This window comes from Pholcus phalangioides, unplaced genomic scaffold, assembly GCF_987345545.1.
Source record: "Pholcus phalangioides strain wild (caught in Gottingen) unplaced genomic scaffold, Ppha-v1.0 ptg000013l_1, whole genome shotgun sequence".
Lineage (NCBI taxonomy): Eukaryota > Metazoa > Arthropoda > Arachnida > Araneae > Pholcidae > Pholcus > Pholcus phalangioides.
This window is the reverse complement of record NW_028301606.1, coordinates 6,921,241-6,945,564: the sequence shown is the minus strand read 5'-3', so window position 1 is coordinate 6,945,564 and position 24,324 is coordinate 6,921,241. Positions and strand designations below refer to the sequence as shown.

General features: G+C 32.5%; 2 protein-coding genes across 3 annotated transcripts in view; one reads left to right on the top strand and one right to left on the bottom strand.

Moving 5' to 3' along the window:
• LOC149078512 (uncharacterized) overlaps positions 1–15,077 on the top strand; it is a 109,013-nt gene extending 93,936 nt beyond the window's left edge. For both annotated transcript variants that reach the window (XM_089240622.1, XM_089240623.1), the window contains 8 exons: positions 3,682–3,759; positions 4,215–4,374; positions 4,715–4,836; positions 5,675–5,749; positions 5,986–6,129; positions 6,327–6,437; positions 7,520–7,621; positions 8,116–15,077. In XM_089240622.1, coding sequence (XP_089096748.1) covers positions 3,682–3,759; positions 4,215–4,374; positions 4,715–4,836; positions 5,675–5,749; positions 5,986–6,129; positions 6,327–6,437; positions 7,520–7,621; positions 8,116–9,891 — 2,568 coding nt within the window. In that variant the 3' untranslated portion in view covers positions 9,892–15,077. The remainder of the gene's footprint in view (positions 1–3,681; positions 3,760–4,214; positions 4,375–4,714; positions 4,837–5,674; positions 5,750–5,985; positions 6,130–6,326; positions 6,438–7,519; positions 7,622–8,115) is intronic.
• A 1,894-nt stretch (positions 15,078–16,971) lies between these two features.
• LOC149078511 (snake venom metalloproteinase-disintegrin-like mocarhagin) overlaps positions 16,972–24,324 on the bottom strand; it is a 34,027-nt gene continuing 26,674 nt past the window's right edge. The window contains exons 20-26 of the mRNA XM_089240621.1: positions 23,526–23,637; positions 22,947–23,066; positions 22,628–22,706; positions 21,508–21,603; positions 19,182–19,338; positions 18,198–18,306; positions 16,972–17,081 (exon numbers count right to left, since the gene is read on the bottom strand). Coding sequence (XP_089096747.1) covers positions 17,078–17,081; positions 18,198–18,306; positions 19,182–19,338; positions 21,508–21,603; positions 22,628–22,706; positions 22,947–23,066; positions 23,526–23,637 — 677 coding nt within the window. The 3' untranslated portion in view covers positions 16,972–17,077. The remainder of the gene's footprint in view (positions 17,082–18,197; positions 18,307–19,181; positions 19,339–21,507; positions 21,604–22,627; positions 22,707–22,946; positions 23,067–23,525; positions 23,638–24,324) is intronic.

Here is a 24,324-nt window from a genome sequence, read left to right as displayed (position 1 = left end):
TTTCTGGGCGTGTCTTTGTTGTACGCGCTCCAGTTGGAGGGACTTTTTGAGTTTTTGGCATACCGCTGTCCGTCTATCTTGAGCTTGAGTTACACTTCAAAGCTGAATTAAAATGTTCAGGGCTGATTCTGGACATTTTTCAAGTGAAAGTAAGCGAATAATATTTTGGTGGTAAAAAAATCTCCCACCCCTTCAGTTAGCGCCCTAAAAATCATCCTTCTTCAGTTAGCACCCTCAAGAATCGTCCCCTCTTCAGGTGACGCCTTCTGCGGCCGCGTAGTTCGCAGGATTCAAGATCTGGCCTTGGCTAGGTTAAAAACTTTGGACACACTAACGGACAAACTAAATGGCTACCTAGTGCTACCTTATTTCTAGTTTCTATGCCAAAAATGTCAAAATCCTACACTTTTCTTTCCTTCCAAACGCGCCCGGCTCCCCATCCGTAAGATAAATAAATAAATGAATCCTACATTACAGAACATAGGCGTAAAGCTATTTAAGGGGTGTCTTGACTCAGTCGATTTTTCGAAAAAATGACTGTAAAGAATATTTCATTCCATTGAAAATCAAATGCAAAAAATTTCACGTCAATCAGTTAATTTCTTCTTTCAAAATAAAAGAAAGAAGTGATGACTTATACAAGAAAAAATACTTTGAACGCGATTTTCCCAGATTTCAGTTTTTGAGCTCATCGGTTAGGGGCCGTTCAAGTATTACGTAAGCAAATTTTTAGCCATTTTCGACCCCCTCCCCCTCCCCTTGTCAGCAAAAGTCAGCAAAATGTTGACCCCCTCCTCCCCCTTGACAGCAAAATTTCGTCATCAGCTCTGCCCCTCTGAATCCCAACTCATATTTTCATAAAGGGTGGTTGATGACGTAAGCATTATCCAAACCCCCCTCCTCCCCCTTGTCATCAAAAGTCAGCAAATCGGAAACCCTCTCCCCCCTCCCCATCGATGATGACGTAATACTTGAATGGCCCCTTAGATAAAAAAAGAAAAAACTACTGCACCAAAATTTTGAAATTTCGTTGTAAAATGAACCTCGAACTTGGATATCTGACCATTCGTTAGAGTTTCGCGAATTTTTAAAGTTTGAAAAAATATATAAATTTCAAATATTTGAATTCAACATTAAAAAAAAATTTCCATTGGTTAATTTTAAATCGGAGTTTAATTCTACTAACACATGTTGAATAAACATTTCCTTAAAATTTCAGAATAGTTTTAGGCAGTAGTTCTTTTTTTAATTTTCGGATGCTGCAAAAACTGCAATATGAAAAATCATGTTTGTTCAAAGTATTTTTTCTTGTATATATATGCACTATAATTCATTTTAATTTTTTTTTGTTTTGAGAGAAGAAATTTATACCGATTAACATGAAATTTTTTGCATTTGATTTGCAATGGAAGGAAATATTTTCTAAAGTCATTTTTGATTGTCAATTGTAGTTTCCTTAACCCCTTCATGCACAGGCTGTTGGCAACACATTTGGATGATCTGTTTTTTTAGCGGTAAATCTAAAAACCTCTGGTTTCCTTGTTCCCATGTTAAAAATAGAAGGGGCGAGAAAGATCAGTGCGATAGATTTCTCTTTCTTTCTTTCGCCCTCGCCCCCCTATGTGTTCTCTTTCTCTCCCTTATATGTATAGTAGAGAGATACATTATATGTAGAAGAAAACAATCACTAAACAGGGACAACAAATCGTTGAAACAAGAAAGAACGAAAAACAATTTTCGTACATAGGGCTACATTGAAGTTTCGCAATGATGAGGAAAGAGATTTAAAAGAAACGGAACAAAAACAAACAAAAAAACAGGAAGAGCCAGACTGAATTTTTTCCATTTACGTTGGAACGAGATATCACGTTCCGGACTATTTAAAAGTTAAAACAAGTTTCAATAGTACAGTATGGTTTTTTTTTTGGTGTGGGAAAAATAAATGTTGCTAACAGTGGGTGAACGGACATTCCACAGGGCACTTAAGCCTATAAAGCTACCACCATACTCAAAAGAAAGGGAGCCAACGTTGAAATTTTTTTGTCTTTTTTTGCTCACGTTCGTCAGTGGCCATTGTATTTAGCCTTAGCCAGGGCCGCAACTGGGGGGGGGGGAAGCAAACGGGTCTCGTGCCCCGGGCACTAGACCCGAGGGGGGCGCAAATTTCATTCTGAAACCTCTCCTTCAACATTAGAAGGGGGCGTAAAAATGCGCGCTTGCCCCAGGTGACCAAGCATCTAGTTGCGGCCCTGAATTTAGCAGGTCTAGTTGCCACTGGTCAGTAGAGAAATTTCTCAATTTTCACCTCTAGTCTCGATGCCGATTTTAAAATATCCGTACGGAGGTCTCACACACACACACATCACACAGATTACTCTCTTTCTCTCAGTCATGTCGGTATACGGAATTTTTTTTTCCCACACAGGAAATTTTGTAACCAAATTGCTTTGTCGAATCTGGGAACGCACTCAGTGGCATCACAAAGGGTGGGCAAACAGTCAAACATTTGCCCTTAATTTATTGAAGACTAATTAATTTTTATTTTATACGAATAAAAATTTTGGATTTCAATTGATTCTAAAACTTTTCTTTTATCAACTCTAAATTCTCATTAATTTTTGTTCAGCGTTCTCGTATTTTTATTTTGCTATGTTTCAGTAAGTTCAGTAATTACAATCGAATCTTGCTAAGGTGAACTCGCTTATAACGAAATTAATATTTTAAACTTTTTTTTCATATCAAAATCGCTGTTTCGTTGGCTAATACAAAATTCGGTTAGCACATTTTTTCGGTGCTTCTTCGACTTAAACTATAAGTTCGACTGTATACACAATATTTCTCTTGGATGCTGACGCCCTCTCCCCAGGCAACAATTTTTTTTCTAATTATGGACTATGGAGATCGAATATGATACTCAACTGGTTAAGAGGACCTTGGAAGTACCTATTAAAGCAGTCTATCACATTTTCTGACTCATCTATTTTACAATAACTGTTACGTAAAATACCTTAATACCTTCACAGGGTTTTCGAGGATTTCACAAGGTGATCTGCTGGTTATTGTATCACAAGAAGATGCTTTGACATAAGATAAACCTCCCGTTTTATCTCGTGTTCGGTTGAGCCACAACTAGGGTGAGCAGGTTGGTCTGGTGCCTCGGGCGCCGGACCAGAGAAGGCACAAATTTCACCCTTTAACCCAGTGTTTCCCAAAATGGGCAATATCGCCTCCTGGTGGGCGATGAAATAGTCCGGGGGGGGGGGGGTGATAAAAGCTACGAGTACAACATAGGATCCTATGGGTTCGCTTGAATCGGAGGCGATGAGAGAAAAAAATTGCTGAAGAAGGATGCGAGATGGAACAAAAAGTTTGGGAAACTATGCTTTAAACTCTTTTTCAATATTACAAGGGGCGCCGCCAAAATGCGTGCTTGCGGCCGATGGAATACTCTTGCCCTCTACTGTAAATTTAAAATGGGTAAAAAGAGAAATATTTATTAATGTCCCCTTGGTTGGAGCACCACAAGCCTTGGCAGAATCTTGAGGTATTGTTATCAGAAACCGAAAATAAATAAATATAATTTTGCTAAGTTGTTGAAAATTTCTCAAATGATTACAATGACTCAAAAAAAAAAAAGTTTAACATCCAAATTTTAAAACCTTTTCCCTCTTTTCTTTGAAGGCTGAACAAGCAGCTAGAATCAAAGCAGAGAAGATAAAAATAGCTCTAGAAAAGATGAAAGAAGCCAGTATTAAAAAAGTAAGAATTTTTTTAATCAGAGTACTATTTTCATCGAAAATGTGTACAATTTGTATAATAAATAAGATTTTAATGCAAAAAATATTTAATTTATTTTCCAAGTTTTATACTATGTTACTGATCATAATTTATTATTTTGTGCTGTTTTTCTTTAACCTCTTCACACCAGGGCCAAAATTGACTAACAAATTTCTTTTTTATTGATTTGCGTTTATTGTATATATCACCCTCTAAAACGACAAAAAATTAATTAATTAATTAATTTAGATCGATAGCTTTAAAGTCTTAACTTGAAAAAGTATCATTAACAACCATTAAAAATGGAACAGAGATTATCGATGATAATGAACATATTGACACAAGTATCTAGTGCTAACTTTGGAAAATTTCTAGTACAGATCATTTAGGTCATCATATTATCTCTCATGATTTGATTTCTTTTCTTCTCATTCTAGTTGTTCATCAAAGCATTTAGTGCAGATAATAGTGCTAAGAGTCTGTTGATTGATGAGAGGATGACAGTTGGTCATGTCACTAAACTTCTTGCTGAGAAAAATCATGTAGCGATGGATATAAAATGGGGATTGGTGGAATATATTCCTGAACTATACATGGGTGAGTAGAAAACATTTTCCCCTGATGATATTTATATACAGATTTAAATTTTTGCAGGGAGTACTTGTATCAATATTTGTAGGAATAAATGAAATAATTGATATTTTTGTGATCAGGCATCCTCCTGCTGTCAGTGTTTTTCTACTTTCAAATTCTAGAAAAAAATTGCTTTGGAAAAATTTTCACTGCTTAAAATATAACGTTTTATTAAAATTGCGTAAGATATTGAGAAGAATTTAACATTTATCTAAATGGAGAGAGAGAGAGAGAACTCTATGATATTTTAAAATTTCATTTTTAATATAATGTTGGTTTTCTCATAATATATTTTTCTAAACAGAGCGTGTTTATGAAGATCATGAGCATCTGGTAGAGAACCTGTTACTGTGGACGAGAGATTCTTGCAATCAGCTGTTGTTCCTCTCCAGAGATGATAAATATGATTTGTTCAATAATCCACAGGTGAGATATCAGAATAATGTATCTAGAAATCACGGGAAAATATTAATTTTTAAATCTGAAGAGCATGGTATTTTCATATAAGTAGCAACACTTGTTGCTATAACAGTGGTTGTCAAACTGTGAAGTGGACCTTCCTGGTGAGATGGTTATAATAAAAGTTTCTTTTGAAATAAATTTTAGTTGAAAATTAATAAATAATACAATAAATTAGAAATGATAATGCTTTATGAAAGTTAAAAACTTTTAGTACTGAATGAAATGTTTATTGCAGGGATTGTCAAACTGTGAAGAGAGAGAATTTCAAAATTTTATAAAAAAGTATGCAATAATAAGAATTAAATAAGTGTTCGAAAAGCAGTAGGGTATGAATAGTTTACATGCAGATTTTTTAGGCTGAGGGAGCCATTATGACAAAATGCAGACAGATTCATTCATATGAGTAAAAAAAATTCTATAGAACCTAAATGGAAATTTCCACATTTTCATTGCTATCCACTGTTTATAAATTGATAAAACTTGGTCTTTTGAGGTGGTGATTATCAAGATTCATTATAATTTATCATTTTTTTAAGTTTCAAAAATTATTTAATTGTTATAATATCAGAATAAGTTTTCTTAAGCATAATTTTATTAGCTCAGATACATCTTACGGCCCAAGTCAAAAATCTGGATACTTAATGAAGTGGCTGGCCACTTTACACATTGTCACCTTTACAAAAGTTCTAGACTCCATACATTGACCATAACAAATACAGCATTAAGTTATTTGCATTAAATGATTTAATCTTAATATTATCAACAATATAAAATTTATAAATTTATCAATTTTATCTTTTAGGATTACCTTCTTGGTGGGACTTCTTCAGAAAAAGACTTGACTTTGGATAATGAAGCTAAAGCTACATTGATTGAAGTATGTGAGCCTTTCAGTTTTTCATTTGTTTCTAAAATTTTTATAAGAGCATCTCTTATGAGCTGCATTCAATTTTTTTAATAATTATGAAATTCTTAAATATTAGATTTATAAATATTAAATATTTGATTTTAAACAGAATTTCTAGGTAACAATGAAATATAAGTTAAGTGGTCTCCGTTAGTCTAAAAGTATCATGATCACAAATTTACTATTTTTTTATTTTTGTCATTTAGGAGTTTTTCTCAAGTTCTGGGGCTGGAGTACCTGAAGTTGAAGGGCATCTTTACTTAAAGAGCGATGGTAAAAAAGCCTGGAAAAAACATTTTTTTGTTCTTCGAGCTTCTGGCTTATATTATTGTCCAAAAGGGAAATCTAAGGTTAGTAAAGCAAAGAAAAAAAAGAAACATTTCTATGGTTATAGAATTTTTGTGGTTTCATAAATATTTGAGAAAATAGGGGACACGATGATTAACTGAATTGGTGCTTTCATTAATAATGTTATAAAAAATTAAGTTTTATTACATTTTTCACTGTTTGTGTTTTTAAATTGATTATACTAATTCTTCTTTTACAGTTATCTAAAGATCTTTTGTGCTTGACAACTTTTGAAATGAACAATGTGTATTTCGGATTGGGATGGCGAAAGAAGTACAAAGCACCAACAGATTTCGGATTTGCTGTAAAAGTAAGGATGGATCTAAACCTTCATGGCTATGGTATTATATTTACATGCATGATTCGTGAACATATAGCAGTGTTATTTTGTGCATTCAAAAAGTTTTTTAATATAATATGAACACCACATTAAACTGAATGATAAATATTAAATTAAATTCTGAGAAAAACCAGTTATTCAGTTCAATTTTTCTGATGACTCGCTGCGAAATGCAGCAGCAGTTTTTTCAGTTCTGTTCATAAAAGAAGTGTCATGGTTTTCCTTTATGTTAATTTGGAATTAATTTCTGAAATGGAGGAAAAATTATACATGTATTGTAATAAATTATATAATACATGATAACATTGTGAAGTAATGTTTCTGCAGTTTTCAACCTTTTTGTAAATAGTAGTACTACTCTATGCCTAGCTCATATATCACTCCTAAATTTATTTTCAAAAATCATTTGCATATCTAGAACCATATTTTTTGGTTGTTACTTGCATGTATTATTTTAAAACACAATTTATGAACTGTACCGATAGATGTTTTTTCTCGGATAACTAACACGATTGCCAGCAAAGATAAAAAAGTTTTTTTTGAACTCTTTATATCCGACATTGTGAAAAGTAGAATAAGAAGAAAATTATAATAAATTTAAATAAAAGTATAAATCTAATAATAATAATAAATAGTTATCATTTAAATTATTTGGTAGACCATTTTAGTTCCAATTAAAGACAATAAAACAATGTTTGAAACAATTAGTTCAAAACAAATTATCTAACCTGGTACTTTAAAGTACCGTCAGGATATAAAGGGTTGAAAAATTCCCCTCAGCATAATGTCCAGAAAGTCTCTCAATTTGAAATTTCGTGACTATTATTTAAATCATAATTTCCATCATATCTTTCCATTTTTAGTAATATATTTCACTTCCGCAACACTTCTAAATGCTATAATACATTGGTTGGAAACAGCTGTTCTATTGTACATTTTTAAAAGTAATACAACTTTTGTTATTGTAACTATCAATTTCTGTTCATGAAAAAATTATTAATTAAATTTGAATAATGATTTTTGGTATTTATGAATTTTTTTTTCGTTTTCAGCACCCACAAATTCAGACAAAATCATCAAAATATATAAAATATCTTTGCGCCGAAGATGAGATCTCTCTTCACCAATGGGTTACAGGAATACGTATTGTGAAGGTGAGAACAATGAAAATTATTTCTCATGATGCCCCATATCGATAATCAAAAATAATTTTTATAAATGATCAAAATATGTTTTTCCCCCAAATATGAAGTGGTATCTGTACAGCAGATTTTTTATTTTGAATATTCACATTTTCATTAATTTACTCTTCAATGTAAATTATTTCTCTATAATAAATTTTTTGAGTAACACAAAGTGAATTCATTATATGGAGATTGAACTTCAGTTACACATATACTGCCTTCAAAATTAAGTACGATACAAACAAACTTATTTTCACTCAATCGTTTTAGAAATACCTAACCTTCATATCATATTTGATAAAAGCATATGATTAATAAGAAAACATTCTTAATTTTTTTTTTAAATATATGATATGATATTAATATATTTGATTTTTCTGTATTTAAATAAAGATTATTATTGGATGATTGCAAAGATGATGTTTTGTTTCATATTACTCTATTAGAAATCTTTTCTCTTGCAGTATGGAACTCAGTTAAGAGAAAATTATGATGCATTATTGAGAGATATCGAAGATGAGGAGTTGGATAATTTAGCACACCACAGAAGCTTTTCTATCAGTTCTGTATCAAAAACGTCCATTCATGGTTCTTATAATATATCGGACACCCACTCAAATATGAAAGATATCAGTCCAAATGACAAAAACAAACTCTCGTCACCAACTGGAAGCAACGATTTGTACGAACTGCCAACCACTATAGAAAGACTCTGCAAAGGACGTATCATACACAGACAAGATTCTATAAGGTCTAGTAAGTCAAACAAGTCCAATACAAGCAACAGTAGTGGTTGCCCTTCAGAGCGCTCAAGTGGAACACCAACAGCTGATCAAATGGTTTTTGAAGCAGATTTTCCAATGGGAACTATCAAAAGAAAACCGAGCATGACACCAAAGATACCACTGACGACTACAACTAGAAACATCGCCAAACAGTCAGGAGAAGAAAACACAGCTTTAGACAACACTAGCGTTTCAACTATAGGCAGTAATGGATCTGGAGGAAGTCTCTGTGGTAGCCTTGGCAGAACTACTGGTGGGCGTTTCACTCTGCGAAGATCAAAGACTGATGATAGAATTTCTTTTGGGAGTTTATCAAGAAGAATATCTAAACAGACATTGAGTGGTCAAAGCACTCCTTACTCAACTTTGATGAGGGAAGAGTTACCTTTACCACCTCCTCCACTTGAGATTGATGCATGTCTAGGCTGTTTCAATTTTGATACTCTGCCTCCGCCACCACCCGAAGCTTTCAGAGGTAGTACTTTAAGTTTGGAGTCTTTGCCTCCACCACCACCTCCCCCTGCAGAAGAAATTTTAGACTTTGAACATGACTCTGCTATTCAGTCTGAGTGCGTTACACCAGTGACAAATTCGTCTTCATCATCCTGTACTGGTAGTCCTCTCTCACCACCTGCTGACAAGAAGATCTTGCCAGCAATACCACCTAAACCTCGCAGAGGTGTACAGCGCAGACAGTCAGAAAATGATGCCCTAGGTCGCTACTCACCAAGAACTGCTGAATCAGTTGTAGTAAAGCCACGACCTTCCAAGCAAAAACTGAACCTCGACATGACACTGAATCTCAATGGTGAAAATATAACAGATGCACCACAACATTCCACGCAAGGACATTATGCGTCACCAAAGTTAGTTCGTAGTCGAAGAACTAGTGCCCCTTGCACAACTCCTGGTCAGCTTCAGGTGCATTCAGCATTTTCACCAACAAACCCAGACGCCAAATCACCAAGGCCACCTTCATCGCGTAGGCAGTCACGTTCTCAGCACAAACCATCACCACCAAAGAGAAGTGAAAACACAAAACTTTCTTCAGCGTTCACTGCCCCTCAAAGGCGATCTGCATCCGCATCAGCTGCTCCGTATGATCAGAACGTTTGTGCTCCTCCCGAATCCTTCTTAAGAGACTTGCAAAAAGTTATGGTTAAGAAATGGAAAGTTGCACAACAGTTATCTGAAGAATCTGCATCACCACATCATCCTATTTTAGGGTTCCGTGATCCTAACGAACTGCCAAAGTCACACGGAAAGCATTCATCTTCATCTATAACACCACCACCTATACCAAATCACGCTGAAAGGTCACATCACAGCCACCACCATCATCATTCTAAATCGCATAATAAAGACCGCCAGCATCATCAAACTAAACATTCTGGCAAACAGAAAAAACAGCCCCCGATTCCGCCGCCAAAGAGAACAGATGAGGCATGTTGGTAACATTTATGTCTATAGGTTTATTTGAAATTTTATTTTATATCTCTTCCGAAAACATGTGCAGATTGATAATTGATATACAACATTCACAGAACTTTGACTCTGTACTGAGAATACTGCCAGATGAAAGTTTATCATAGATCACAGTTTTTAGAGACAAGAGTTCTAGGATAATAACGGATATGTAAAACTTTTGAATCTCTAAAAGCAATGGATGATTGCGTCAGTTGTCCAGATTATACTTTTACAAGCACTGCAATCAACTGATACACACATTTTCATGATGTAATTAACATAAAAATAGTACGCTTTTGTGGTTTTTTAATGATATAATGCTACGCCTGCCATGCTCAATCAACAATGCAATATCAAGTGCATTGAAAAATTTATACAGTGAAATATCGTTACTGCAGACTTCAAAGGAATATAATGTATATCTAAATGTTGTAAAAACGTAAAAGATCATTAAAATGTAAGTCATCTCATTTGTATGTGACATTTTCCCCTCTATTCTTGCTTAAATGCTAAAATCCATCAAGGCAGGGCATGATTTTTTCTTCCTCAGTTATGTCTCGCTCTTCCAATCAATTAAACCAATCCTTCACTGTGAGAAAGCCAGTGCGTTTTCCATGAGAAATCGTCTTTCACTGACATTTTATTTGCATTGGAAAAACGCAGGTGTCAAGGGTAGGGGAATTATTGAGGAGTTGAAGATTTTAAATGGGATGAATAGGATGGAACATGAGTTCACCATCAGTCAGTCAAGTGCTTCAACTAAGAGCACTTGTATTGATTGGTCCCATGTAATTGTTCTGCAATGAACCCTCAACGGACTGAAAATTTTCTACAGTGGAAAGCCCCAGAAAGAATAGGTGTTTTCTACTTTTTTTTTTTTTTAATTATTTCCAAGAATATTCTGCAAGGTATATAATTTTTGTCATGTTCTATTTTGGGTTCGATTGGTAAAGGGCAACTCCAGGTTGTGGTGGTGCAGGGAATTTTCCTCTAAACATGGTCATAAATAAATGGAATCACTTACCTGTGGATATCATGAACTCTACCACAATCGACATGTTAAAAAAAATTCCAGAATATTCATATTGGGATGTAATTGAGAAGCTATTTATACTTAGATGAAGACAACCATGATTTCTTCTGGACAGTTTATTATATTTTTCTTCAGTTTATAGTTTGTTCATGAAAATTACCCTTTTTTGGGATGGACGCTAAATCAAAAAAAAATTTTATTCGACATCCATATTTTCATGGACATTTTTTTTCCGCCACCTCATCAAGCAGTTAGCCAGTTGTAGCCACCATATTTATATTTAATTAGATGAGAATGTGTGTGTGTGTACATTAACAGTTTTCCCAATAATGATAATCCATAAAGAAAGATGGGGGAGAAGCAATTGTCTGCGCAAATGAGATATAAGCATAAAATAAAGATGCAGTAACCATTTTTCACTGCACCTATTTATTCAGCGGCGTCGGAACCGGAGGTGCTGTGACCCACAGTAATTTAGGAGATGGTTCTGAGCACCCATTGAATTGATTCAGAAATTAAAATTTCCTATGTAATCATCACCCACAAGTTTCAAACACACACTTCCGACGTCTCTCTATTTATTTCACTCTACTCTGTATTTATTGCTACTATAGATGAATTATATTTTTTTGAAAAAAACATAATTCAATATTATTAATCAGAATTAATTAAAAATTAATTCAGATAAGCAAGCATAAACATTATTAAAACAATAAGCCGAAAATTCATTATGCTCTTTGTAGAATAAAAGTAATTTGCTTATTAGACAAATGATGTATGACAATTGCTGTCACTTTGACATGTTTAAAAAGCCAACATTTTATTGTTTAATTGCCTATATCTCTTATGTTTCAAGCTCGTAAGTCAAATATTTGTTTTGAAATATTTTTAGACAATGTTTTTTGCTTGCAAGTCTAATTACTTGTAAGTCGAGACACTGTCACATAAGATTCTTCTAATTTCTTTACAATATTTGAAGTCAGGGCTGGAACTAGAGTGGGTCAGTTGCCCCAGGCAGCAAAATTTAGGTGAACACCTAGAATATCATTGTAAAATTATCGAATTTTGAAATGGTGGGGACAGCAAGATAATACAAAAATCCTAGTTACGGCCCTGTTTGAAGCACTAGAAATTTTGCACAGATCCTTTATAAGACTTTTTAAGCATTTTTATGAAGGTGCTAAAGAAAAAAAAAAAACACCCTTGTCTTAGAGTTCTCGTACTGTGGGAAAACAACCTTTCACATGATACTCAAAAACAGCTTGAACTGGGCAAAAGGAGAAAACATAATGTATACGTGATGCTCATGCATTTATCTGGAGATTGAAATGAGTCTGTAAACCTTTGTATATATATATGTGCATAACTTGCCTTTGGAAAGAATCGATAACGAAGCAAGAAGAAAAGCCTTATGCTATGAGCTTAAAACACTTATGAGAATGGAATATTGTCTGAATTTTCTGGAGAGTATGTTGATCATACAATTAATGCCAGTAAAAAAATATCATTTTGCATGTATATAATTATTAAAAATAGTCAGGCGTGTATATCTGTAAACACACATACTATCCTTCTCCTTACATTACCTTCCACTGTCTAAATCTGGTGCCAAAATGAAGATGAACAAAATCAATATCTCTTTTTCTTTATGCGCAAAGTGCAACATGAATAATATATATATATATACACGAAAAGCTGGATCTTTTCTATATCTTTGTTATGAGCACTGTATAAATGCATTTTTTTTTTCATTGAGGCAAAACATTTTGCTTCTTTCTCTGTAATAAAATTTATAGTTATAAACTTACAATACCATATTTTATTGTGAGATTTCTTAGCTTTTTTATTTTGAAGCGTGTTTGTTGGTACATAATAAGTTTTATATAGAAAGACGTGTAAAATGTGTTTATGAAGAGCATCAATATTATTATATGTTTATGATTTTTGTTATTATCATCAGAAATTAATGTTTCCGGTATTGGCATTAACTATAGTGTGAAAAAAAATTAAAAATTTTCAGATAAAATTAAATTTACTTTTGATAAGAATATCGGTGCTTATCATTCATTCATAACTAGCCTTAAGACTGGGAAAACTCTAAAAATTTGAAACTGAAATTAGAATAATTAATAATAACTTCGAAAGTGGATCCTTGATTAAACTGCTTATGCCTGCACCTAGATGATCTTTAAATTCCATTTCGATATTAGGATATTTTGGAAAAAAATATTTTCTGGATATTATGCTGAGGTGAACTTTAAAAGAAAAGTCATCTTGTCTCTACCGGGACTCGAACCCAGGCCCTCTTACATACGCTTTAGGATATTTTGTTGAAATTGCACCAACTAAGAATATCCCAAGAGATTTTTTAAATATGTCAACAGCAATTATGACACTGTACAACAAGTGTTCTCAATTGAGGTCAGCAAAATATGACAAATTTGAAAAAAAAAGTTGAAGTGAAACGAAATTGAATTGTGTTAGTTATTCACAGTTAGAGCATAGTTAGTTAAACTGCAATCTAAATAATAAATGACAAAAGAATCATTTGCATGAAAATGACAATATGTTGGTAGTATAAGGTGGAAAACAAAAGTACCCAAGAGTACACCAACATCTCATTTAGAGTACACCAACTTCGAGAGTTCATTTCTGAATCAGAAATATCTTCTCGAAAATTATTTTTGATGTCAATCTCTCTGAGTAGGGTTATCATCTACAAGTGCTAAAATATACAACATCTAGATGCACAGCTAAACTATTATTATACGAAGCCAAATGTTTGCTGTACTCAAATGAGTGCAGTGTGTGCATATGGGTTAATAGCCTCTATTAATCAAAATATATGGCGACAAAATGGTAGACCAACATCAGAATTTTGAGGTTGCAGAAATGCTTGTGGGGTGACAAATTTAAGCTGTGGTTTTTCACTGGATGATTAACAAAGCTGGGGACTTTGAGATATGGCAGAGAAACCAGCTACTTTAAGAGTATATATTGCAGTGTTTTAGAGTTTAATACTTAGAGTTTTACTTAAGAGTTTGCTACTTTTAATCAGCTTTGCTACCTACACTCTCTGGAAGTCAGCTTGAATGAACCGCAACATTTTTCGAGAAGTGGTTTCATGAGTTTGCGCCAAATCTGAAAAATATTTAAAGAGTCATAAAAGGCTGTTTTACTGACAAAAACATCCTATTTTTCCCATACTCGATGAGGTACTCATCTAAAGAAAAATTAGAATCGTCATCTACAATGGAATGTTATGGCGTCCACTTCGCCAATGAATCATTATCTCTGTTAACTGAAACGCCAAACTGGGGCATTCGTAATTTTTTCTCCTTCTTACCTGCTCCAAACCCATACTCTCCAGTTAATCAAGGTTCCACTATGATAAACATTAATTGTTACAGGTGCTATAAACTAAATATCTAAAATATCTTCCCTTTGATGCTAGGTGCTATTTAATTATAATCATGAAAATTGCTCAACTCGAGATATTTATTTTTTAGAAAAATTTACTAGCTTTAAAAGTTAAAAAAATTAAAATAATGAAAAATCTTCCTATTAATTTGATTTTAATCTGGATATGCATGCCCGATTTCCGCAGTTGAGCTTTTTATAAATAATTATTGGGAAGGGTAAGCACATTTATATCGCCAATAGAAAAATTTGATACACTAAAAGCATTTACCTAAGTGTTTTTTCCCACGAAATTGACGAAATTTTCTTACTTTAAGTGGAAAAATTGAAGGTCAGAAGTGGTTAAAGCTCAAGATGTTAGGTAATGGATGATTTGCGCAGTGAAGTTTTGAATTTCTACTTTTTATGAGCACCGGCTACTTTATGTATGAATGTAATAACTGTGTGTATTTAATTGTATTTTTGAGTGTTTTTCCTTTCTTAAGTAAAAATAAGAGTAACTTAATTACGTTTGAGGTAAATAGATTGGTCCTTGCTGTTGATAAACTTTGTATTACTGTCTGATATACACAAATGAAGTCTTTTTAGTCATTGAAGAATTTTAGGCTGCAAAAAAACAAATCAACTGTATTTATATTATAGTAATATGTATCATTGCTTGTAGATACATCTCTTAATTATGATATTGTGACGCTTTCATTTTTTTTTCATAGTGAGAGAAATAAAAATGTTTTCATTACTATTGCGATTGTGATTTCCGAGTCTCTGTTTCTGTCGATGAAATAATTAATGTTGAAAAAACAGGAGAGATGGTCTATCAGCAGGCGCGTAACTAAGATGGGGCAGCTGGAGTAATGCCTGGGGCCCTGAGCCGAATGGGAACCCCAAACCTTTTCTGAGCCTCTCGTCTCATTTGAAGAGAAAATAATATAATTAAGGTTGAAATAACCTATAATTATTCGATATTGAATAGATGAGATAGGCATAGCGCATAGTAAACAAAGAAAGTCCAAAAAAAACATGCCTTTATGGCTTGACAGCTACTGTTGCCAAGCAAGAAAAGTCAGCCCGGGGCCCCAAAAAGACACACTGGTCCTGTCTATTACTCAAAAATTATTTAGATGCCTCTCATAAGAAAATGATTAATATGATTAAAGTTCTGAAAATAAAGATGTAATAGAAAATTGAACATGAATTATATTTTAAATATTGAGGCATAGGAGAAATATTTCTTAACTTTAAGGTAAAATTTTATTCACGTCTTTTTGTATAAATAACAATTCAGTTTTCAAATAGAAATGACATTTTTATTGAATCAAACAATGAATATGACAAGATCTGTTAATAAAAAACCAAAATTTCGAATAACTAATGATTTTGCTTAGTTAAAGTTGGCAGTATGTTCCACGATGAACATTTTCTCTAATATGTTGAGTACATTATATTAATATCTCTATGAACATGCACAGTTAACAATACAGAAATAATAATAAATGTATTTGAGCTAACACATATTAACAATTTGTTTTGGATGAGTTAGTGTTATTGCATGACAGAACTTCATATAGTTTTTACTCATGTTTTCAACATACATTCAGTACTGAAAAAAACCCCTCTAATATTCAAACACAGTCATCATCTACGACAGCGGTTCTCAACCGGGGCTCCATGTGAACTCCCCAGGGGCTTTGCGGCAACTCGAAAAAAATACAAAAAACAGTGAATTCTGAAAAAAATAATTATAAGTATTTTTGAATAATAATAATAAATCATAACTTTTATGAATGAATAAAAAATAGACCTACACACACGGGGCTCCTCCATAGAAATTATATACCAGAAAGGGCTTCGTGAGCCAAAAAGGGCTGAGAACCGCTGATCTAAGAGAATATGACCAATGTTGTAAATTAATTCCAGAATACTTATATATATATATATTTTAAATAAACCTCTCAAGGTAAGGTTCAAAAGGAAAGTCTCCTAAGGTACAAAATAGTTTCACACAACACTAAATTTTCCAGTAAACTTTGCAGAATAATTATAGTTATTTTATAACAATGAAACTATTTTTATATAAAAAAAACTCATCAATTTCAGTCGATGATTGTAAGTTATAAAAGAACAAAATATCTTTAAAACACAAATAACTATTCGCATCAACAATATTTTTTACACAAAAATTCATCACGGAAAGAACCAACTATACCTTAGCAAATTAAAAATTTTATTCCTTATAGATGCATATAATACTCTTTTAATATCTCCATTGAAAACTACTAATATAATTTCATGAAAAAAAATAATTATATCATATCAACTCAAAGAGATGTTTATAATATCAGCACACCGTGGAAAATTACTGAAAATTTAGATTTGAGATCTCAGTGCACTAAAATTCATTTTAGAAAAAGATTTATTTTACTATATATTTATTACCTAGGTTATTGGGCATTAAAAATTCAAAATAACGTATCAGAGAGATCAAAAATCGAAATATTTTTGATGCTACATTCTTTTCTGAAAATTCATCAAATAGATGAAAATCACCTAAATAATTTCCATTGGAAATGACAAACAACAACAACAAAAATAATTCCCAGAATGAAAGTACCATAATAATTCTGAATTCCTTGTGTGATTTATCCAAACAAATTTAACATTGAAAAAATTGCAACAGCAAACTCCGAACAAATAAATGGTGTCACAACCAAACAGTTCTTTCTACCTGAAAGAAAGGAAGGATTTTCATATTAAATGACGATAACCAGAATGTGAAAAAGAAAAGCATATCGATTGCAAGTAATTTCATTTTACTTACTATCAAAAATCAGAACTTCTGTAAATAATGTTAAATTTAAGAATTACCCAGAATTACTTTCAAATCATCAGTTTGAATGCCTTTCTTACTCTTCGTAAGTTGCACTGCACCAGTGGGAGGTATAGGTGACTGGTTGATCTTTGTCTAGCCAAATGCCTTGATTAATAGAGGCCTTGGTTAACTGGGGTCCTACAGTATTTCCCCTTTATATTAAAAATTTTATTTTACTTTAATTGCCAATCAATATAGAATTTTTTCATACAAAATAATTATGACGCCTGGTATTTTTTGGAGATAAAAAGGAGAAGTGGCTCAATGGCGATAGACTAAAATTTGGGTGGCCAAGAGAGTTCAAATACACAGAAAAACAGTGCATGTAAATTATTGAGAAACTTGTATTCAAGAGAGTCAAAGGTTTTGCAATATTTCAAGCATTTACTTATTTTATTTATCAAACTACAAAACAAGGAGCGACTAACATTTAAAGTACAGGTCGCAATGTTGCAATTGATTGAAGCCACCTTTTTACCAGTTTTTCAAGCGCAAGTTGATACCAGTTCTTGCCTTCACAGGTGAAAAATTCCTTCAAGCAGCTTCCATGTCCTATTGGTCGTTAAAATGCATGGATTTTTATTATGGATTAAGGTCATAGTCAGAAATTTCTTTTGGAGGGCAACAGTTGGTGTTTCAAGCATGGGGAAAGAGACAGGAGACAAACTGACAAACTTAGCAACTGACAAAATAGTACAGTATGCTCAGAGACGGATTTATGATTTTGCCACCTGTGGGATAAGCACATATTTTGTCACCTTTCTCCCACAACAATATTGCAAAACGTTTGACTCACCTGAATAAAAATCAAGAAGTAAAATAATTAAGTTCTTTATTATGCATTATGTGTCAAAATTCAGAGTTGAAATTAATAGATTAATACATTTACAGCACATTTATTTCATAATCTAGAAATTTACTAGTTTTTATTTTGATAGAACTATAAATATGTTTTGATTGCAAAATGCTTACCTTCTTACAAAAATGAATAATATCGATGCAACTACAGCAAAACCAATGAGCAATGATGTTACTATAATTGTGATCAAAAGGATGTTCCTGTAATCTTTTCTCAGTGTTCCTAATAAACAATAGAAAAATTATGTGATAATCTATTGCATACAGCTGGATGAAAAACTCATTCAATTTAATTCATAGAATCATTAAATTTTCAATATAAAGTAAGACCTTGGTATTATATTAATGGTTATTAACACCACCTAGCTTATAATATCAGTATTAAAAAGTCTCAGCTGATATAATAGAGTAATTCTGTGTTACAATTTCCTATGTTTAGTGTTGTGCTCAAATTCTAAAACCGCTTACAAAATCACTTATAAAATTTTGTAGATAGAAACGAATACATACTAAGATGGATTGGATGGTCAAATGAATGAATACAAAAATTTATGAATTTACTCGATGCTTGCTCTGCTAATGTGAGTGAATTTGAAAAGTGGGCTACTTTATTTCAATCAATCATTGTAACTCAGCTGAATATAATGAATAAGAAAACAATTAAAAAAAAACTTTTAAGAGGTGGAAATGCGGTGGTTTGAAATTAATTTATTCAATGAAACTCAACATAACTAAACATAAAACAGTTTAGTTATGTAATGTTTACAAACAAGATTAAAACATCTCTCACGAGCGTGCAGCGCCATGATATCGAACTGAAGGCAGGATTATGTGTGTGTGTGTATGGAAGAAATCTTCCCCTATATAGGCGGATCTAGAACTCCTTAATACTGTACATGAAGGCGTCTTAGACGGATCGCTCATAATCGATGACGTCATGGCGGATTGATATCGGCAGCATCTGATTTACATATCAGATCGCAACAAAAACAAACAGAAAATGGATACAAAAGTTAATTTAAAAAAAAAAGAAGTTGTAATGATAAAGGAATTTTTCTATCTATGAAGTTTGAAAACTAGGCATAATGAAGAGAAAACCTTGTTCTTGTCCATCATGGGTGCTGTTGCCACCTGAATAAAGATATTTCAAACTCTCGTTCATATCATCTGTTGAGTCCAGAGGTTCTTCAGGCATGCTGCAATGCTCTCCGATCCAACCTTCATCACAGAAACATGTGTTGATGTTGGTACAAACCTAAATTAATAGCATATATTGTTGCATGGATTTTTATAATGAAATATTTTACTAACTCAGCCATTTTTTGCAGAAAAAAAATTAAATAATGAACAATAATTATCACTATATTTGTTGAAAATAGGGAAAGAGAACATTTCTTATGTTTTTTGGGGGTGCCCACAATCTATGCAACTGACAATAAAGATCATTCTAGCACAAGTATAGTTTTAATTGTTGGTTAGTTAGTCTTTCCTTCTTCTCTTTCTTTCGGTTCTATAGAAAACTGGCTGCAAATGAAAGTTGGCTAACAACAAGAATAATAGCCTATAGAGATTTATTGTAATTTCTAATTTTATAAGCCTCTTTGCATTTGAAATGCATATTGAATTTATTAAAAGTATAGATGACTTTTTTGAACTATATTGAACTATATTAGGGTCATTTCCGTGAAATTGGACTAAAAATGAAAAAAAAAGTACCAAAAACAAATGTTGTTCAAATTGGGACACTTCTTTTCCTGCTAATGAATGAAATATAATCAACAATGAAGTTTGTTAAAAATTCATGGTAAAAAAAAGTAATTTAAATTTAACTGTGTTGAGAGATAGGCAAATCTGATGAGTCATTTTGCCTGTTTCATCATAACTTTATATTTATGCTTGACAATGGCAACATGTTTCATTTAATGGCAGCTCATTTTCAACTTGGACAAGCACTAATACTCTGAACAAATTGGTTTTCTTTGTTAATTGCATTATTATTTTTTGGTATGTGTGTGTTTCTCGCTCCTTTATTGTCAAGTTTATGGAGAGCAATAGATTTCTAATTTGTCTTGGTTTTGCTACAGCATGAGATGCATGCTCAAAGCAGTCTTTTGATGAAACATTACTACAGCTTGATGTTGCAATAGAGAAATCAGAATGTTTGTTATTTTTATCCCCCTAACTTATGATTAAACCTTTTTCTGGTTATCTAATGCCAGAAGAAAGACATTTTTACATGTTTGATGTGATCTTGATCAGAAACTAAGCATGTTGAAAACATGCTTTTTCAGAAACAATAGATGTCTCTAAACCGAATTATGTGGTAAAGCGAAAATATTTTTAATTATATATTTCTCACAAAAAAAAAAAAAAAATAGCCAGGAGAAGGACATTTAATTAAAATAATTCCCAACCCTAATTGATTTAAAAGGCGGTTCAAGTGAAAGTTACATTCTTCATTACTTTCTCAATACAAAATTTGATAGGTGGCAAATGGTGTTTGCAGGACTGGAATCAATGCTTTCGAAATGTCTTGAATGGAAAAAAAAGCTGGGGAAAATTTCCATTCGGTTATAAACTATTGATAAAAACACTTAAAATTATAAAAAAAGATGAAATATGGAAAAAGTATTCTAATCTTAAAAATATACATTATCTAAATTTTGTTCTGTTTTAAGATAGAAAGTTATCATTTTAAAAATTGAAAAATGGGCTGGGGACATCCAGAAGAACATTTTCTTATGAAATTAAAATGTAATTGAATAATCGATGTTAGATTTACCCAAAATTCCAAAATGAACACGGCTATATGCATTTCGGAACTATATGAAGTTCCTTCATCAGTAGCAGAAACAAAGAAGAAAAAAGCTTTTTTCTTTGTTTCTGCTACTGATGAAGGAACTTCATATATTTCCGAAACACGTATAGCCGTGTTCATTTTGAAATTTCGGGTAAATGTAACGTCGATTATATTCAATTGTATTATCAAACCCAAAAGGTAATTTATTTCTAAATTAAAATGTGTTCAAGAATTTTAAAAATCTATTGATGAAAAAATTAAAAACAGAGTGGTGACTTTCCAGAAACGGAAATATAAATAGAAAGTGATAAAAAACAGTTCTGCCAAATATACTTAATGTAAACAGCTGGGGACACAATTTAGGCCAATTTTGTGAGAATCACCCATTTACATCAAAAAGCAATTTGAACAAAGAGACAAAATCATCAAATCACTCATCTTGCATGGGATGAAAATACTATTCAAATCATGTGTGTGTGAAATATAAGTATATACTCACTAGAACTGAGGTCCAAAAATTATCATTTGCAGAAATTGGTTTACAATTAGAAACTCTGATGGTTTTTGAAAATTTTTTGGTAAAAATAAAAAAGTTAGGAACTAATAAGGGAATGAAATACACACTCCATGTCCAGAACACACTTCAGAGTCCCGACCAGTCACTATGCAATTCCCAGACGTAACACTTCTAATTCTGATGCAAGTTTTATTCAAGCAGAACTGAAAAATATTTCATACATTAAAAAATAAAAATTGAACATATGCTTCAAAGTAATGATTCAAACTAATTTACAAACATTATCTTTACTTTTAATGATTGAGGGAATATTTGAAATTTTTTAATTAGCATATTAGCTGATGTTAGTAACGCTTTTTTTCTTTTTAAAAATATATTCAAATAGTTCTCAAAAAACACTGTATCTTACAAGTCAGTACTAGGCAGTTAAATATACTAAATGTGTACTTCAAACGAGGATGCACATTACATGCCAAAGTGTCTGATACACCAGCAAATAGAGATCTGTAATTTCCTGCACATAAGAGTATTCCAATCAAACAGATTTGGAATTTCACATCAGAAAGTAGGTTCGCAATACTTCTGTTTCTTAAAGAACTTGTTGAACAAGTGTGTATAGAACTGAATTTTTTTAATAATTCAATTAAGGGAAAACAATTATTCTATGAACAAAATTAAAACATATCAAATTGAATTGATTTGACTTTTGATAAATGAGCACAATAAACATCTAATTCAGTTCTATTAAGTAGAATATACCACAGTGAAACCTACATGAAATGTATACAATCCATAGTGGACCCAATATCTCTTGGGTCATTATGGATATATGCATTGATTTCCCCCCTCCCAATATGTTTGTTTTTCCCTATTTATGTAATATCTTCCCCCTCCCCTCCCATTTTGTGTGTATTCTTGTGTGTTAATAAATTTATTATTATTATTAAAAAATCAATCGAATATCAAAGGCCTGAAATAGTTTTACATTTTATAAAAGTGTACATCAAAGCTCTAATCATTGATGGGACTGTAATTTAATTTCATTCGAGACAAGTTACCGTCTCACGGAGTGTCCGTCTTACACAGGTTTCACGGCATATAATAGAATAACACATTATTTATTATATATGTAATTCTTTTAAGATTTAAATATTCAGTAAATAAACAAAAAATTTTAAATAAATTAATTAAATAAAAATCAGTTTTAAAATAAAAAAAGTAAATCACCTTTTGAAAGCCACATTTTGTCCCATCTAAAATCAAACCACTGGCGTATCTCTCAAGACTTGAGGAAATAGGAACAACTCTGGAACACAACAACAAAACTAATGTGAACCAACCCACACTGAGAGCAGTATTTAATTTGCAACGGTCTTCAAATAGTTAATTTGTTCACAACTGGACTAACTCATCCCTCTTATTTGCTATCGTGTCAATACCTTTGTTCAGCAAACAAATTTTTATCACAACAATAGCATGAGTACATGTATGTAATTCTTCATGATGAAACACTGATAAAAATTTTCAGAAAGTATAATATACATACTTGCACTCGTGGGATTCTCCATCCAATGTAATTTTATTAACAATAAACTCCAAAGGTTTTTGACTCATCACTGGGGATTTCCTGCCGTTCCGACACTGAAGCATACCACACACAGCATTCCTGTAAAATTATGGTGTGAAAGCTCAGAATCAGTACTAACAAATGTGAGGGTTGTTTTTTCTCACTGTGTGTGTGTGGATATTCATTTTAACCTCAGGGAGTTTATCTCTGACTTCAAAGATGACACACACATAATCTTTGGTGTCAGGGCTGAACTCTCTGAGGTTAGAAAAAGAATACCTAAAGTGAGGAAAAGCAACCCACATGTTTGTGCGTACAGGATCTGAAAAGGTTCTTCACCGTGTACAAAAAGAATAACAGAAATTTTATAGGCGTCACATAGAACCACAAGGGGACAGTGGCTCGATTCTCCACAGAGGTACTTAGAATTTACTCCACAAAATTCATTTCTGCATCATATTAAGTCACACTTTATTTAATAGCGGACGAGTGACATCATCAATGATTTGGCCAACTCATTAATTTAAATTGAGATTTAGATACATATAAAATACCTACTTCTTGGAGCATTTGACTAGTCCTCCACCTACTTCATCAGATCCACAATTGCCATAAGGTGTCCCTTGGGTATTCAAACGATCATAGCATATGTTATGTGCGCTGTCTGAACCTGTGTGATTGAAATTTATGTTCCGGGTTTATTTAAAAAAAAGATTTGCACTTGATTAGTTATAAGAAAGATGTATCAAATGAAAAATCAGGGTTCCCAACACAAAGCCTGCTTGATCATTTCCCTGAACCAAACTCAAACGTTTCTCAGACTTCCCTTGACTGTAACTCCTGCAGAAATAAATAAATAGGATTCAAGCTCTTAGCCTTCCAAATGTTTTTCAAATTTCAGTTTTTCCCCCTGCCTTTTGTCAAACATTTTTGCACATTTTCCTACTAAAAATATTTTACAAATACAAGGCCACAACAGGCAAAATACCCAATGAGGTGGCTGAGAAAAAGGTGTCCATAACAAGTGTATGGACATCATATATATTACTAAAATACAGCAACCAACTAAAAATGCAATCACAAAAATTATAAACGATTTACATTTTCCTTGAGTCTCCAGGTAGCTGGGAACCCTTCAAAAGAATATAAGATGTGTTATTTTATTACAGAACAATATTTCTTTGCGTCATGTAATTATATCATGAAACCAATGATAAAAGCGAATGAAAAAAAGGGGAAAATCATGAACTCTCCAATGCTGGGTCAATTCATCTACTAGGAATTTGTAACTTTCCATTTGCTTTTGGTTAGTTTGGTCTATTATTTTATACATAAGATATTTTTCTTTATAATTTCT